General features: G+C 38.2%; 1 protein-coding gene across 1 annotated transcript in view; it reads left to right on the top strand.

Annotated features, from left to right (window-relative positions):
* LOC126248190 (uncharacterized) overlaps positions 1 to 12,878 on the top strand; it is a 378,208-nt gene extending 365,330 nt beyond the window's left edge. The window contains exons 10-12 of the mRNA XM_049949014.1: positions 7,254 to 7,499; positions 8,195 to 8,356; positions 11,876 to 12,878. Coding sequence (XP_049804971.1) covers positions 7,254 to 7,499; positions 8,195 to 8,356; positions 11,876 to 12,199 — 732 coding nt within the window. The 3' untranslated portion in view covers positions 12,200 to 12,878. The remainder of the gene's footprint in view (positions 1 to 7,253; positions 7,500 to 8,194; positions 8,357 to 11,875) is intronic.
* Positions 12,879 to 18,370: the final 5,492 nt, after the last annotated feature.

Here is an 18,370-nt window from a genome sequence, read left to right as displayed (position 1 = left end):
CTTTGATGAACTGCTACATAATTACAAACGTCCCACACCATTGCTGAGAAGTAAAGGTGGAAAAATAGCCCATAATGAGGAAAGCAAAGAAATAATGGCAGAAGTATTCAACAAGCTCTTGAACTGTGATGAACCTGGAAGGCTTGTAACAAAAGACACAGGCACCCCTGTAAAAACCAAACCAGGAAATATAAACTCCCCTACAGTACAAGAAATTGAAATTGCACTTAAAGAAATGAGAAACTACAAAAGCATGTGAGGAAAATCAAGTATTTGCAGAAATGTGGATGTATGCTGGTAAAACAACTTGGACGTCTTTACATATTATTTTACAAAAATGTGGGCAACAGGAAAATTCCCAGATTAGACCACAGCTATAATTAATCCACTTCATAAGAAAGAAGACAAAAGTGATACAGACAACTGTAGAGGAATCTTGCTCTTGGACTGTACCTACAAAATTTTTTCCAAGATTTTACAGAACAGGATCAAAGAATGACGATAGTGAACTGGGGAAATACCAAGAAGACTTCAGACCTTAGAGAAGGGGTGCCAAACAAATAATTACTCTGAAATTAATCATGGCTTATTACTGCAAACGAAACAAGGCTCTCTCAATTACATTTATAGATTTTCAGAAAGCATCTGATTCCATCCACAGACTCTCATGCTAAAAATTTTGAGACATTTTGGACTCAACACAAAATTAAGTAAAATGATAGAACTTACCTTAACAAATACAAATTTGAAAATTAAGTTCAGAGGAGAACTTTCTGGATCATTCTTGGTAAAAACTAGTTTAAGGCAGGGAGACAGCATGTCACCTTACTTTTAATTGTGCCCTTGAATACATAATGAGGGAATGGTACAAGGACAATCCAAAGAACATTAAGGTTAAAGTTGAACTGTTTAGGATTTGCTGAGGACTTGCTTCTTGCCAACAACATTCAAGTAACCAAACAACAAATGCAATCATTACAGGAAATGGCCCAGAGTATTGGCTTTAAAATATCTTTTGAAAAAACAGAAATAATGCCAACAGAACTACCACTGGGAAACAAATTTAGAATTGGAGAACACAACATAAAAATTGTTGCAAAGTTTAAATACTTGGAAGAAGTAATAATACACAACCACAATGAGAAACCATTATGGCAGAGCAGAATAAACAAATTGATTAAAACACAACATGTTACCAAGAACACACATAACAAAACATGTGTCTCGGTAGCCACAAAGCTGCAAAACTACAAAACAGTCACAACAGTTTTGACATCTTCATAAGTTCTAGCAGCTTTTAATGAGAATGCCAAGAAAGAACTATGCACTGATGCAAGTGGTTGACATAGGTGTGTTTCTAGAGCAAATCCAAGAAGGTGCTGATGTCAAGAAGGTGCCGATGTGAGGGTAAAAACATGTAGAATATATCCTATTTAATAGCTGAAAAGCTAGTGGACATACACAACTTTCCAATGTACTGTTAGTTTCAGAGGTACCTCAAAGTCATAGAGTGGTGGCACAGATACCATGGCGCATACCTGCTGAATTTAAACATTGGGTGCAGGCCATGGGTGCTGGTGGCTGCAAGGTGATTGGAAGGAGTCCTTGTAATAATACACTTAAAAACTATGGAACAAAAAGAGCTATGATGTAACAGTAAAAATAATGAGGGAGGATTCTCCCAAACCTCAGGACCAATTTCAATCAAATTTGACACAGAAACAGCATGCCTCATGAGAATCAGCATTGTGGGGTAAACAGGCTAGCTGCAATAGGAGCAAAGATACGGACAAAAATATATTTCTTCCAGCCTCCATGCTACCCTGTATGGCAAGCATGTTGTGTGGAAACAGTATCGGTCTGCCAAATCAACTAGCTTTGAAGTGCAGCCTACATGATAGGGCAAGAAATGCTTTTCTGAGTCTCTACATGTAGGCTGCCCTGTATATCAAACTTGCTGTGTTGGATTAGTATCGACCTGCATTCTCTACTTGCTTTGCATGCCGACCTATACTGCAGGGGCAAATAAATTATTTTCAAGCCATTGATATGTAACCTGCCCTGTGTGGCAGGTGTGTTGAGACAGTATTATCAACCTGCCGTATTGAACTATATTGCAGGGGCTACACATGCCAATAAGCATGGCTGGGGATAGTTTGAGGTGAATGGAGAGGATGGACAGAGTGGGGGGGAGAGGTGCATGAAGCAGGTGAAAGGTGTCCAGGGGTGGTGGGTAGATGCAAAATGAAGAGGGGGTGGAGGAGATGGAAAGAGAGTGGGAGGAGGATATGGTCAAAGTGATTGGAAGAAATGTATGGTCAGAGAGAGGGGATGGAGAAAATTAACAGAGAGAGGGTGAGTGGAGAGGAGGAGACAGAGAGGTGGGAAGAGATCAATAGAGAGGGGGAGGAGGAGATGTGTTGAAAATGTGTGTTGAACGCATACAAGGGTGAAGCTGTGGGTAAAAGCTTAGTATTATTAGTAAAGCTGAATTCATGTTATGAAATACGTCACAGTAAATACCGGTATTTTAACAGAAGTATTTAATTTGATTGCAACTGTTTGTAAGGGAGATGAGTGAAGTTACAGTATGGCAACTGGTAAGAAAATGGAGTCCAAGAAATTCTAGTGAAGTAGTAATAAGTGGAGACCATCATAAGGATTTTACTCTGAATGTCTCGAAACCGAGCAACAAAAAGAGATGGAAAAACACTCTGGTGGAATGATAAAACAAGGATTTATCACAGAAGAAGAATAGAGCCTTTAGGGTATGGTTCCAGAAGAGATGTGGGCAGTAAAATTACATGCACACCCAAACATAGGTTCACAAACCTCCTTGTAGAAATTGCATAGTATGTCACAATCAAAAATGTACTTTTCCAGGCACGAAATTGACTTGGTCCTCTACTTTGAACCCAAAGCTGTTAAAGATGTCTAAGCTGAAAATATTATTAGCAGTACAGGGCCGTACAGATTGTAAGGTTAATACTTGTTTGATATTTTTTGTAGGTAGTCACCAGCAACAGTTCTATGAGGATAGGAATGGCCTTGCAGCAGCAAGATGAGACTTGGTGCTGGACCTGTTGTGATGGGCTGCTTGTTGACACAGCTGTGAGGTAGCTCTGCTTGCTGCTGCCTGTATGGTGCACAGGCAGTTGCTTCTGGAACGCTGGCTGCTGAAATCAGGGCCATGCTGCAGATTCTTAGACTTGTGTGACTACTGTCACAATTCCTTGGAGGGAGGGCATTTCTGACCAACCTGATTAACATTACAAAAAAAGCACACTCGAAGCTGACGGGATAGCAGAATGATCGATGTACATCTCCCAGTGGACACTGGTGATTTGGATGCCTGTAAACCCCAATGAGATTTAGAGGCAGAAAAAGATAATGAGTCTGAATCATCAGATGACTGCTGTTCACAATTCCAATAAATTACTCATGATAATTAAATTTCTTGTATGAAGGCATGTTGACCTGCAGAAACAAACCTCAAGAGATTTAGTAATTTTAAGCACTTAATGTAATCTAGGATCAGACTATGCCAAAGTTTTGCTGCGACCTCCCTGTCGGGCTAGGTGCCTTATCATTACTTGAAAGTAAGATTCTGCATACTAAACTTTATGGCTCTGACATGGGAAATTGTACTTGCATGCAAGACTTTAAAAGTCATAAGCCTTTGCTGGTTATTGTTGTGTATGGTATAGATTGAACTGTAGTCTACTCTCAACAAGATGCATCTGCTGACTGTATTACTTAGTTGACAGAGTGCAGAGATCAGTGAAAGATAATTCACTAGTGTCCAAGGGGGTTTGAAAATTTGTGCACCACTTCATACAAATGGCTACTAGAAAAGAGCAAAACAATTTGATACCTACCAGAAATGCCAAAAGCAAAACTGTGCTGTTCAAAATGGTGGAGGTAGCCTTCCAAGCTCTCCGAAGACTCGCAAAGGCTTTGAAAGGCAATGATGGTGCAGCCACAGCCAGCAACTGACGCTGTTGCTGTTGAGACATGAGCTGCAGGACAGTAACATGCTGTTGCTGGTGCTGCTCCTCTTGAGCTGCAAATTATTGCTGTTTTTCCTTGAACTGTTGCTGTTGAAGTGGCAGCTGTTGCCAAATTCCAGAAATTTGAGGTCAATAACATGGGCATCGACTATTAACATGTCACTGAAAACATGATAGGGTAAGATCTTTTCGCTTTTGTGTCCACTACATAATACAAATATGTAACCCATAAACAATGTAACAATCATCAATAATGATGACCAGAATGTCAATGTCCAAAACAGGGTCAGTATCCATATAGCATCTAGGCATGATTTTCTCTAACTTATGGCTGCTCATTTATCTCCATTAGTCTTAAGTGGCTGGGCTCATGTGACAATACTCAGCCATCTGGCTGCTCTCGTCAACCGCTAGCTGTAGTGCCTCCTAATCTCTATCAATATTGACCTCTTGCAGGCATGTTAAGCCATGCACTGTAAAGTAGCTTCTTTCTTTTAGAATTTGCATCAATCAATCTTACATTCCAATGTGCTACACCCTTTTTTTTGGGGGGGGGGGGGGGGCACAGGCAGGGGGTGACACTTTTGATTTCTAATAGCAATTTCAATAGTTGTGGACAAACGTTTTTACTAAATTGTGTCACTGTGGAATTATTTTCTGATATGCCTTTGTTTCTTGGCACAAATGTGGTTGGTTTTTTTGATTAATTTTGATATAATAATTATATTCTTAGAGGTATAGTTATGACATAGACTTCTGTAAACTGTATCTTGAAATTATTACTCTCTCTCGTATTTCCTAAGGTTATACTATTCCTATAAATGCAGTCTCAACTGTTTCTCTGTGATAATAGTATTTATTCCACTTCCAATGCCATCTAAGAAGACAAATTTTAGAATTAATTTTTATTATTATTTTCTTCAGCATTTTGCTTTTTGAAAAGACTTGCTTCCCAGTTACTGCACTCATTATTGTTAACTGTTTTTGTTTCGGTAACTTTTCATTTCATATGTATTGTAGGTGACTCATTACATTTGTACATTGTTGATTTTTTTGTTAATCTTTCTTTACTTTCCAGTGGAATATTGTTTTGTTTGAAGTTAGGAGTTGGTTTTGGTAGCTGCTGGTGAATTTAGTTTCTTCCTCTTACACATTTCAGAGCTGTTCTGAGTTTTGTTGAACTGTAAGTTTCTGTATGCAATATTTTTCTTTTCTTGATTATATCTATATTGTATTCCAGTTCCTAAGCTTTCCATAATTAATCCTCTTGGTCCTGAGTTATTTCCTTTTAAAACTACGAGGGCTTGCTGAAAAGTAATGCTTCTAAAATTTTTTTATGTGAAAACTCGTAAAGATTTATTTCAAACTTTATCAATATTCTACATTTTTATTCTTCATGTCTACATATTTCTTTCTCAATATAGGCACCCTGGAAGCAAATACATTTCTCACAATGAGAGAGCAATTTGTTGATTCTATCACTGTAACATATTTGATTGTTAACAGAGCCACAACCTCACCTCTGCCTGCATTACTTCTTCGCTATCAAAATGAAGTCGTCAAAGATGTTCTTTAAATTCTGGAGACAGATTAATATTATGGGGCCAAATCAGGACAGTGTGGAGGGTATGTTTCAGCACTTTTGTGTGGTCTGGCACTGTCATGCTGAAGGAGAGGGCCCTCTGGCTGTGGAAAAACTCTTATAATTAGTGCTTTAAGTTTTCTTAGGGTGTCTCATGCACAGACATTTTGTTTCACGCGCCCATGTTGCACACTACAATTTGGAGCCCTCTAGTGACAGAGGGTTGCAGCTTGCATGACTGAACTGGGAAGTGGACTGAGATGCCTGACATGTAGTCCCTCAACCAATATTGAAAATAGAGTAAAAAATTTGGGGCACTACTTTTCAGCATACCCTCATATACACTCATGCTATTTTGTGTTTGCTATGTTTTATCTGACAATGACTTTCTACAAAAGTATATAACATTTTTTTAAACACATGTATAACAACATGTATACCCAGAAAGGGAGGAGGAAATGAAATCAAACAAAACTACAAGGATTGAGAGACTATGCAGTGTTATTTCGGTGATTACTAAATTGAATTATAAGCATGACATTACAACCCCTCTGGCTTGGATGCATAAACTGATTCACTTGGTAAATGTGCCACAAAGTTGGCCAACAACTGTTGTAACTGCACACTTGTTCTGTTTGAGACAGATTTGCAGGTTGTGCTTTATATCAGAATACCACATAATACACTCAGTTTATAGAGATAAGTGTCATGTGTGAATGAGCAATGTCCTTTTAAAACATGGCACCTTTATACTGTCACATCAGAGGTAACACGTGACAATGCGGGATGTCCATGATTTGCCAACAGGGTTCCCTCAGTCACTACCAGCCACGACCTGAAGTCAAACCCCATAGCTCCCCACATGTCACTGTCATACTTACCAACTATAACCCAAAGTAGTGCACAACCACAATTCATCGCTGATCACAATAACACCATTAATCAGCAATCCATGCTTCCCAGTCATGATATTACTCCAAATGCAGCTGTTTATATTGCACTCTTAGTGGCAGCCTGTGTGTGGGATGGTAACTATCTAGCCTGGCTGCTGCTGGTATCCAGTTGATTGTCCAGGGTAACACTAAATATTTCAGACAACTTCTTGAATGACAAGCACAGGTGTGAAGAGGCTATGATGTTCTTGGTGCATAATACAGTGATCCTCCCTTGTGGTGATCAGATGCACCTTCCTCACTTTCCCATGCAGTCAAATATTGGTCCACCGTCACATCCAAATGTCCCACAAATCTGTATATTGCACTCTTTGACCCATTGGCCAAATGAAGAGCTACAATGAGGCTCCTTTTCAAGCTCTGCCAGGTGCTGATAATGCTGCAGTCTCACATGAGTATACGGCATCTCAAGAGTCCTTCACAGTGATCACTCAACATCTGACACTGTTCATGCTCGTTACATACCATACTAGGCCTGGTAACAACACCAAACTTGAACATTTGTGCACCGTGGTGTCCATTCTGTCACAGAGAATTGCAACTCTTAATTATTTATATACCCACCGATGGTGTGAAAGTATTCAGTGATATTGACACTAAACCAAACTTTGTGGGTGCTACACTTTTTTTTGGTCAAACAGTGTAGTTTTCCATATGGAGACTCATATTAACAATATTCCTTACTAAGTAATGTTATTTTGTTTTCAGCCTCCTGCTGAGAAATTGTCTGCATCTCAACCTTCTTGCATTCCTGCTGTTGCCACGTGTACCACACAAGCAGTGGAAGGTACAAAAGGAAAGAATCGGGGGAGAACAGCTCCATTGTCAGTAGCTAGTGGAGCAGAGGATGCTAGATCTACTTTTCAGGAAGATTCGCTTCACTGTGTGAGCTGTCCACAGCAAGAATGCAACTGGACTGGGAGGCTTCGTAGTTTAGCATCTCATCTTCGCCAAGTAATGCACTTCCACATTGTTTTTATCATGCAAAATATATTTAGGTGGTGTTAAATGTTTTGATGATGCTGTCAATAGTCTCACTAGCCCACTTATTAAATTTTTCTTCATTTTCATCATATGTTATACCTATTTTTTTGCCTAAGGACAACTACGTCAAATGTCTGCAGTTAAGATATTTAACAATTTTTGAGCATAATTTGCTTTTATAATTATGCCATCAATTAATTGCTACTGGCAGGACAGTTTTGTTGTGAATCAGAAAATAATGGACAAACTACGTAGAAAATGTGTGTGTTAATTTTGAGAGAGAGAGAGAGAGAGAGAGAGAGAGAGAGAGAGAGAGATCATCATAGGAATGCTTGCCTAGTGGCAAAAGCTACATAGAATCTTCGACCAGAATGAATTAAGCCCTATGACTTAATTTTTAAAATTGTTCTGTTTCTCATAGTGACCAATATAAATATTGCCAGAGCCACTGGCCACAAAACATAATTAACAAGCTTTGACTATTTAGAATTATAATTATTGATTTTTTTTTAAGTTTCAAATTAAAGCAAAGCAACTTTAATTTTTAACTTCCTTCATAGATGGCAGACTATTCAGCTGTAAAGTGTAATGGCTTGTACTAGAAATAGATTTTCCACTACAAACAAGATTCCCTTAAAACTATAATGTACTTGGTGTATGTGCAGCGACACGTAGAGGCCATCATGTCAGCTACAGAGACAAGCCACACAGTGACTGTAGCTGAACTGCAAGCTCAGCAGCATGTATATTTCCTACAGGAGGCTGGGCGCCGTCTTTTCATTGTGGCAGCACATTTCCACGGAGTAATCATGTATATCACTGTACAGGTAATAACATATTTCATTTGACAAGTGACAGGAAATTTGTAGTTTAATGTCGAGAACTGTAGAGTTTGTGAAAGAAGAAAATTCATTTTACCCCTATGTGGAAGTAAGCACTTCGATGTGTAACACTAGGCCTGTATTATCCATGTAAATTTCACTTTTAAATAGTTCTGAGCCTATTGTTGGCCAGTCTTTTTATTGTTAATGATAGTTACATGTCATTCTTTTATAGAGAATGTAATGCTGCTGTATGTATAGTATAAAGTGATATACTGTGGAACTGCACACTGAGATGACAAAAATCATGGATAGCAATAGATATGCAGATGGTGGTACTATCATGTACATGAGATATAAAGGGACAGTGCATTGGCAGAGCTGTCATTTGTACTCAGGTGATTCATGTGAAAATGTTTCCGACACAATTGTGGCTGCACTATGGTAATTTAAGACTTTGAATGCAGAATGCTAGTTGGAACTACATACATGGCACATTCCATTTCAGAAATCATTAGGGAAATCTATATTCAGAGATCCACAGTGTCAAGAGTGTGCTGAGAATACCACCTTTTGTAGGCATTAATCCTCACTGTGGACAATGCAGTGGCAGACAGCCTTCACTTAACGACCAAGAACAGTAGCGTTTGCTTAGAGTTGTCAGTGCTAATAGACAAGCAATACTGTGTGAAATAACCACAGAGATGGAATGTGGGGCATATGATGAATGTATCTGTTAGGACAGTGTGGTCAAATTTGGTATCCATGGGCTATGGCAGCAGACGACCAACATGAGTGCCTTTGCTAACAGCATGATATTGCCTGCAGCAGCTCTCCTGGGCTCATGATCTTATTGGTTGGATCTTAGATGACAGGATTGCCATGGCCTGGTCAGATGAGTCCAGATTTCTGTTGGTAAGAGCTGATGATGGTACGGTTCGTCTGGGATGCAGACCGCATGAAACCATGGACACAGGTTGTCAACAAGGCACTGTGCAAGCTGGTGTTGCCTTCATAATGGTTTGGGCTGTGTTTACATGGAATGGACTAGGCCCTCTGGTGTGACTGAACTGATCATTGACTTCAAATGGTTATGTCCAGCTATTTGGAGACCATTTGCAGCTATTCATAGACTTCATGTTCCCATAAAATGATGGAATTTTTGTAGCATGTCACCGGACCACAATTCTTTGTAATTGGTTTGAAGAACATTCTGGACAATTTGAGTGAGTGATTTGGCCAACCAGATTGCCCAACATTAATCCCTTCGAATGTTTATGGCACGTATTCGAGAGGCCAGTTTATGCACAAAATCCTACACCGGCAACACTTTCACAACAATTATGAATGGCTGTAGAGGCAGCATGGCTCAGTATTTCTATAAGGAACTTCCTATGACTCATTGAGTCCACATCATGTCAAGTTGCTGCACTACATCGGGCAAAAGGAAGTGCAACATGATATTAGGAGGTATCTCATGACTTTTGTCACCTGAATGTATATTTCGTCAGAGGAGATACATTTTAGCCCAAATTCAGAATTCTAGAGGACAATAATAAGGGAAATTTAATTGACAGATTTCCAGTTCAGCGCATAAGAACAGTGTGAAATTTGAAATAAACAAAGTTGCTTCATCAGAATATTCGGGGATATCAAAGAAATTATCTAGTGGTTTGTTTGGAACACCTCAAGAATTAGATGGTGATTGACATAATTTGTCTAGTGCACATCATACAGAAAAACGAATGGAACTTCTTAATGAAAGTGGTTATAAATTAGCTTTACATTCATGTAGTTCAAATGTAAACGAGAGCAGCTTTGCCTCTCATTCATAAAAAGAACAGCCATTAACACAAACAAACAAATTGTGCACTTCACATTTAAATTTACTGGTTTTAAATAACTTCAATAGAAATGGCTCACACAATCTATATAATATATTATATGCTATCATAGAATCTTATATTGTACCTTCTCAAGAGTGATCAATAGCAAATTTTAATAAAAGCCATAACAGCATTCAGCTATTTTACATGTCTGTTTATTATGCCACAACTGCTTTTGTTGTATATGAACGTCTTTGTTACTCAGAAAGTGCCAAAACACTATAAGCCACATGCTTTAACATCACGAACACAATGGTTCACTTTGCCGATCACAAGCGCTCAGCACTATGTGCAGGAACATATTCAACTGTACACTGCTGTATGTTACATTCCCTGCACATATCGTTTAATGTGCTTGTCAAATGTGCTCAGCAAAATGAATCACGATGCGCTCGTCATGTTTTAGCATGTGGCTTTTAGCGTTTTGTGTGGTGATTTGGCATTTTTTGTACTGGTACATTTTGTCATCTGAAGTGTTGTCACTAGGCGACACTGTTGCTCAAGGCCCTAGGATACGAAACCTAACACTTGGTCATAACTTGACACACACAAGTTCACTGTGCTGCTGCACGCATTTGGACTGTCCTCTTTATGAAAAGCAGATGGCTATAACATAGTATCAAGCTGCATGATACCCACAACTAACATAGCCTACCCTTGCATGATATGTTACAGATATCGAGTAATTCACGACTGCTCAAACTACCCACCTTGACTATCGCTAACACTGTTTTTCCCCGAGGCACTTGCCTTTGCACTTTTTCCCCCCCTCTGTCCTTTAACCTGCTACCCTTCATTCACTTTCTGACCACTCTATGTCCTCATTGGGCCCATGCCCATTGGGCACAGACCACATCATGGTGCCCCAAGCTGTGAACTCCTCAATTTACAACTAACAATACAGAGGTGGCAGTAGATCTTTTGAGATGGTCACAGCATTGGTGTAGCATGGAAAGTGCTCCATCCCCATTGTAGTACCCCACATTTGCAGTTAGTCTTTCCAACTCAGTAACAGACGTATTTCGGAATTGTATACCAGAGGCAGAATTAAGTGCTGCAGTCTTACTTTTACAAATACAAACTAATAGCGAATTTATTTGGCTAGGATATACTAATTTTGCTTTGTGTATTAAAAACTTAAAACATCGCTTTTGTTCTTTTGACAGATTATATTTATATCTTTGCTAGGAAAAACAAATTTATTAAGTTTGTTTTGAGATTTGGGTGCCTACTTATTTCATTTTGATTTAGTTTTATTTATGAATAAAAGTGCCTAGAAAACATAAGTCTCTGAATGCACCAGAATAGCTAAAAGACATGACAATCCTATCTCGATAATCCAGGGAAGATCGTGAGGCGAACTGCAGCTCAAGAACATCAGGCTTTAACTCACTCTTCGGAAACACTTTTGAAAAGTGAGGAGTGACAGAGATGGACAGCAGGTGTATAGTGCTGCAAACTATGAGAGGAACTAAACTAGTGCATCAACACTTTTCTAAACAAAATTAGTTATTATCACTTAAGATATGTAGTTGTTAATGTAGTTTACAGAAGCAGCTCATCACAGCTGTATCTCTGGTATCTATGTCACATTATACGGGAATGAATTAAATAACACTTTAATTTTCTTTCTCAACAGTCAATTCCATCTGGCCGCGCAGGTGTAGCCAGAGGAGCCTTAGAGGTTGTGGCCAGTGATGGCAAACCTCGATCGTGGAGGGGCAGAATTAGAGGATACCATGAACCCTTATCTTTGCTGTGGGCTCGCAAACATTGCCTCACTGTTGATCCTGCTGCACTTGGATCGTCATCCTCCATCACACTGTATTGTTCAATTTCACTTCATGCCCCTATGGTGTTGCCAGTTACACATAAAAACGTGGAACAAGAAGAAGATGACACCTTCGCACAACAGCAGAATCTCAATAAGAAGCAACAAGAAACAGCAAAGGAAAGGAAATAGTAACAACAATAGCAAACTGACACAATCCTAGGTGCTGGTTGCCTTTTGAATGTTCTTGGTATCTTTATGCACGACTGCAGTCATAATGCTGGTGTACTGCAATATTATTTTATTCTGGGTACCAGACAAGCAAAATCACAGGAAGTTATCCTGACACTGAAGTTCATTAGCTCATTTGTTGCAAACAGCTTATTTCCTGAGGCTAAAGTGTCTCGTGAACAAAGAGAATTAGTTCTCTTGTTTGAACACATCAGTCATGTTATATTTTTGCTAACAATTCCTTAACAGCATAATTTGTCATGTAGTGTTTATATTGTCTCATTTCATTTACGAGTCTTTAATCATTGGTTGTTATACTTGTGTAATAGCTAAAATTATCTAATAGAAGGTCTTGACATATAATTATGTCTTATTAATAACTATAAAAAAAGCCATTTTGCAGTTAATTGTGTAGCCAATATTTTTGGACAAATATTTACTAAACCTTTCATTTTGTATTACTCTTGGTGAAAATTATTACTTATTTTTGATAGTGGCTGTTTCAAGGTCCCATTTTCAAACTAAGCAGACAAGTGAACAGGAAATATTTCTTTGCAGTAGAAACAAATAAAAGACACAGACACTTTACTCAGATAATTATTAAATATGAAAATCTACCAGATTTGTTCATCTGGATAAGTAAGAATTCAGTATTCCTTTAGTTTTTGTAGCCATTTATGAGCTCTGATCTGTTATTTGCATAAATTTGCTTTTAGGTTAAATATAAGAGTTTTCATTTTCGTAATGAGTAATTACTGTATTTCATTTATTAATGAAATAAACTTGCAGATCATAAAAGAACATACAAAAAATCTCTTTTCTGATAATGGTCATCTTCATGATGCTGCATTGTGTGGTTCTCATTGAATTTACATCATCATATCCCATTAAAGTGTGGAGTTGTTATGCTTTACACACACAATTTTAAAAACTTTTTATTAGAATTTATATTTATGTAGCGTGTTTTTCACTGACAGTCTTTTATAAATTACATTTAACTTATTAATTGTATGAGATGAATTGCAATGATAACATACATTTTAGAATTGGTGTATCCACTGTGTGGGCAGTGAAACATTGACTTTGTAGTATTTAGTATAAACATGGCAGTTGCCTGCAAACAGAAACATACAATACTCACTACCTGAGGCAAAGAGGAGTGGTGTGAGGCAACAAGCCCTGCCATACTCTGACAAAGCTGCCAGGCTAACCCATATTTTGTGAAAGACATGACGCACACATTCAGAAATCAGCAATTCCTTTAGTTGTGGTGAGAGTTGTACTTGAACTCAGTGACAGACCAGGATTAGATCCCTCACCCATTTCAAAGTAGAAAACAATGAGAAACCCAAAGCATTTGGCAACAGATACTGCAAAATTGCTTACTGAGGTTTGCAGTGTTGTAAGTGAGGTAGTTAAAGCCCAATCTCTATCGGTACCTCATGCAACCATAGTTGCAAACACCCTCCAAGCAAAGTTAAGTGTCCACTACATACCACAAGACTACTGTTTAGCAGTGGGCTGGCATTACATTATTGTTGAGAGATAACATTACTATTGTGGTGTGGCAACCTCACGGTCATCTTACTACCAAATTTTGTAGTTGGGATCATGTGTAGACAATACGTGGGTGTAAACACACACTGAACCATAAGCACCTTTGGAAACAATATAAAGTAACAATTGTGGCCCAGCAGACTATCATTATTCTACATACTGTGCTTGTTGCTTCAAGCAAGACACTTTATCTTTCAAAGATGTGACAGTTTCTGGATAACACTACAGTAACAGTGTGTGACACACACAAGCATTGAGAATATTGGTGGATATTTACAGGAAATCACAGTGGGTGGGGAAAGCCTCACCACTGATGTATTATCATGTATTTGTCATCAATGTTAACACGTTGAGTGGTGAATGTTTCACTGGCAGGGCCTCCACAGTGTATGTTTGAACAAAGACAGACGATTCCATTCATTACATCATGATCAGATATTCAGTATCGATTGGTTAGTAGCTACTGCAATTTCTTTTCATGTGAAAGCCACATGTCCACGTTTACAGATGGCAAGATGATCACTGGGGAATTCATTCGTACCAGGTGTACCAGTATGAAATGAGCGTTTTTTTTGTGAAAATAAGACACTAATTTTGAATTGAAAAGTAAAAACATTTTATTCAAAGTACTGACCACTGCTTTCTATACATTTCTGGCAATTTGTGGACACCACGCCAATAGAAATGTTCGACTTTTGAAGCATGCCAATCAGACACCCAATTTTCGACTTCTTCGTAGGAATCGAAGTGTTCCTCAGCCAATGCGTGTCCCATTGATGAAAACAAATGGTAGTCAGAAGGGGCCAATCTGAATACAGCGGGTGGGGTAGCAGCTCCCAGCCAAGTGTTTTGATTGTATCCTGAACCAGTTTTGCTTTGTGTGCAGGTGCATTGTCATGTAGAAAAATTACTTTTCCATGTCTTCTGGCCCATTCTGGTCCTTTTTTTTTTTTTTCGATCAATGCATAGTTCAACTTGGTTTTAGAAGCTCATGATACACCACACCTTTTTGGTCCCACCAAACACAGAGCATTGTCTTCTTGCCGAATCGATCCGGTTTTGCAGTCAATGTTGATGGTTGTCCTGGATTAATCCATGATTTTTCCCTTTAGGATTCTTAAAATAAATCCACTTTTCATCGCCAGTAACAATTCGATGCAAAATAAATTTTCTTTCATGTCTTTGAAGCAAAATTTGACAAATGGTTTTTCTGTTTTCCATCTGTCTTTCATTTTCCACACTTTTGGATCTATCCCATAGCCTTCAAACGGTCTGAAATTGTTTGTTGTGCAACATTTAGCATTGCTGCCATTTGCTTCTGACTCAAAGTATCATCTTCATCCAATATTGCTTGCAATTCAGCGTATTCGAACTTTTTTTGGTGGTCTTCCACGTTCTTCATTTCTTACCTCAAAATCATTATTTCTGAACTGTTGAAACCATCTTTTGCATGTTGCTTCTGATAGAGCATGATCACCATATGCCTCTACAAGCATTCGATGCGACTCTGCAGCACTTTTTTTCAAATGAAAACAAAAAAATTAATGCTTTCCGAAATTCATCCCTTTCTGGTACAAAATTCGACTTTAACACGATGAAAACATATAATGTTGTTTGTTCCATGACTGGATGTATACTAAATATCTTTGACAGATGTCATACCAACCAAACAAAAAAAAAATTAAGGCTCATTCACAACAAATGTTCCCCATCGACACATTTGTATCTTAACGCTCATTTCATACCGGTACACCTGGTATGTTGTGTAGAGTGGATACCATTCTGAATGGAAACTTCATAGTAACAGAAACTTAGAATCAGGTCTGTAAATTAATGGCTGAGCACTATGGGACTTAACATCCGAGGCCATCAGTCCCCTAGAACTTAGAGCTACTAAAACCTATCTAACCTAAGGACATCACACACATCCATGCCTGAGGCAGGATTCGAACGTGCGACCGCAGCGGTTGGGTGGTTCGAGACTGAAGTGCCTAGAATCACTAGACTACAGCGGCTGGCTGTAAACTACTACTACAAGAATTTTGAATGTGTCCAATTTCAGAAACCTAAATTAATTCTTGAAAACCCAGCGAACAAATTAATATTTTACTGCTTCTCAGGTCATAATTGTCATCATTAACAGTCAGCTATTTTAAATCCACTGCTAGATAAGTCATCTCTAGACCTTTCTGAGCATTATGGTTTTGCAAAATAGGCATATCTCCATTTTCTAAGTCTTAATAACTTCTCTTGCAAACCAACAATAATTATAGTCTAAAAATAGAAAGAAAATCAGTGACAGCCAATGGTTATGTAGCCAATGCTGTTACACCAAGTCAGTTGCCTCAAGAGATTGAAACACACCCTCTTTATAAATAAAGAGGTGGTGTGAAATGTACATCAAGATAAAGTACAAATTATGTTTCAGTTCTTTGGTACACATTTTAATGCATTTCTCATCTGCATCTTATGGAAAAGGATAGTCTTCATAACCTAAAGTGTGTTACCGTCATCTTCATCATCTGTGTCTTCACTGGTGCTGATATCATCCCCTAATCTTATTACTAGAGCCACTATTTCATGTAATATCAAATTAAGAAATACACACATAAAAATGTAACTATATAATGTATTAAATCCAAAATTTTATTTTTCTGCTAGAAAATATAAGTTCACAGGTGGGCTAGTCAGGTGTCTATGTTAATTCTTCATTTGTTAACTCTTGCTACAAGGTACTAGTGTCGAGTTGGAATGGGATGCACAGTTAATTATTAACATTTTCTCCTGCAATTTTGTCAATGTCACATGTGATTTATGCTGTTCCATATTTTCCAGCACTTCTACCTCCTCCACTTCCTTATTTAAGAATCTGTCCTCCTCCTCTAGCTGACCCACTGTGTGACTTGTTGGGTGCATGTAAGGGCTTGAGTTAATTGAGCTGAGGGAAATGCTGAATTATCAATATTAGCGTTCTGTGCTCCCAAATATAAAAAAAGTGTGTAAGCCACTATAAATTTTGTTGGTGTCATTCTTCACGATAGTCCCCAGTTCCTTCAATGTAAACAACCACAAAGCATGTCGAATAAACCCATCAGTAGTCAACATCTAAAAGAATGAGCCTGTTGATTTTTTTCCACCGGGGAGCCTTCACTGTTACTCGGTCAGTGTCCTCAGTTGATCTCGAATGATCCACATTTCCCCATTTCATCCAAATGAAACAATTTTGTGAGATCTGTTATATTTTCTATTGAAAGCCTGTCTTCTCTGGCACCACTCACTCAAAAGGCAGGTTTCTCCTAAAACCACTTCAGTTATTTTAGCACCATAGCCTGGTTTATTCTGGAGTAGCAGTTCGTTCCTGTGAATCTCAATTTTCTTTAGGGGTTGTTCCAGACACATTGGACCTGTCACCATGAGCCATTATGACATTGGTTCTGTGGCTTTCTAATTCATCATTTACAAAGTATATTTGTGAGTTTTTTTTTTCTTCAAAAGTTAACAAGTTCACATTTTCAAAGAAAATAAGACCATCAATAGTTTCCAAAATATACCAGGGAATATACCAGCTGAGAATATGAGCAGCTGTTACTTTGACTCCAAAGGTGGTGACCAAAAAAAATTCAATAAACAGCCAGTCGTCTGATACAGCAGTTACACTTTGCCACATGTGACTCCACCAGTGTGCAATAAGACCCACCTGTGGTGGCAATTGCTTGTATGTGGACACACAATGTCACATGTGACTCCACTTGTGATGGCAGTTGCTTGTATGAGACTAGGTCCTCCAAATTGCAAATGGAATGAACATTACAATTTAGACTTCTTTGACCCAGTTAAACGAAAAGTTATCCAAAAAGGGAAGTTGCAAAATTGCCAAGTTTATTTAAGAAAACAGAGGTAATGTCAGTAGGTGGCACTACAGAGAAAGTGATGTGGAGATGCCAACTTTTTGTTCCCTACAATCCTGTTTAACAGGAACCCAAGGCAAACATATTTAAACTATTGCACCCAAAATGCCTTCTTACCAACAGCATTTTTCAGAAAATTGTCAGAAAACAGATTCCAATAGCTCAGCAGGACAATATTGTTGAAAATCGGTCATTTCCACACTCATTTTGCATTACAATGTTCTCCACATCTGATAAATTATACCTGGTATGCAGCCCAACAGCCATGGCCATTTCTTACTCTAAATAAAACTAGCAGTTACTGTCTAAGTGCATGAATGGATTGAGTTTTCTTTTACCAGGTGTGCCTAGTATGAGTGTTTGTCATCCAATACTTTCACATTTTGTGATTACACCAAATAAACAATAAGCTGTTTCACTGTCAGTAAAACATGCATTATTCAAAAAATTTGTGCTGTAATGATTGTTATACTTTTATAATTTGACATTCAAGTCCCAATTGATAGTCATTTGTAATGCATCATATACACTGCCTTTTTCTTTCCTCTGCTAGAAAATAGTGCAAAAACACCTACAACAGTTTAGCTCTCAATATGAACGGCAAGTTACTGAAAAAAAAAAAAAAAAAAAGATGTTCAGTGTGGTCTGGATGCCTAAAATTTTCATG

Source organism: Schistocerca nitens, chromosome 1 (genome assembly GCF_023898315.1).
Source record: "Schistocerca nitens isolate TAMUIC-IGC-003100 chromosome 1, iqSchNite1.1, whole genome shotgun sequence".
Lineage (NCBI taxonomy): Eukaryota > Metazoa > Arthropoda > Insecta > Orthoptera > Acrididae > Schistocerca > Schistocerca nitens.
The sequence above is the reverse complement of the archived record's forward strand: the minus strand, read 5'-3'. Positions and strand labels throughout refer to the sequence as shown.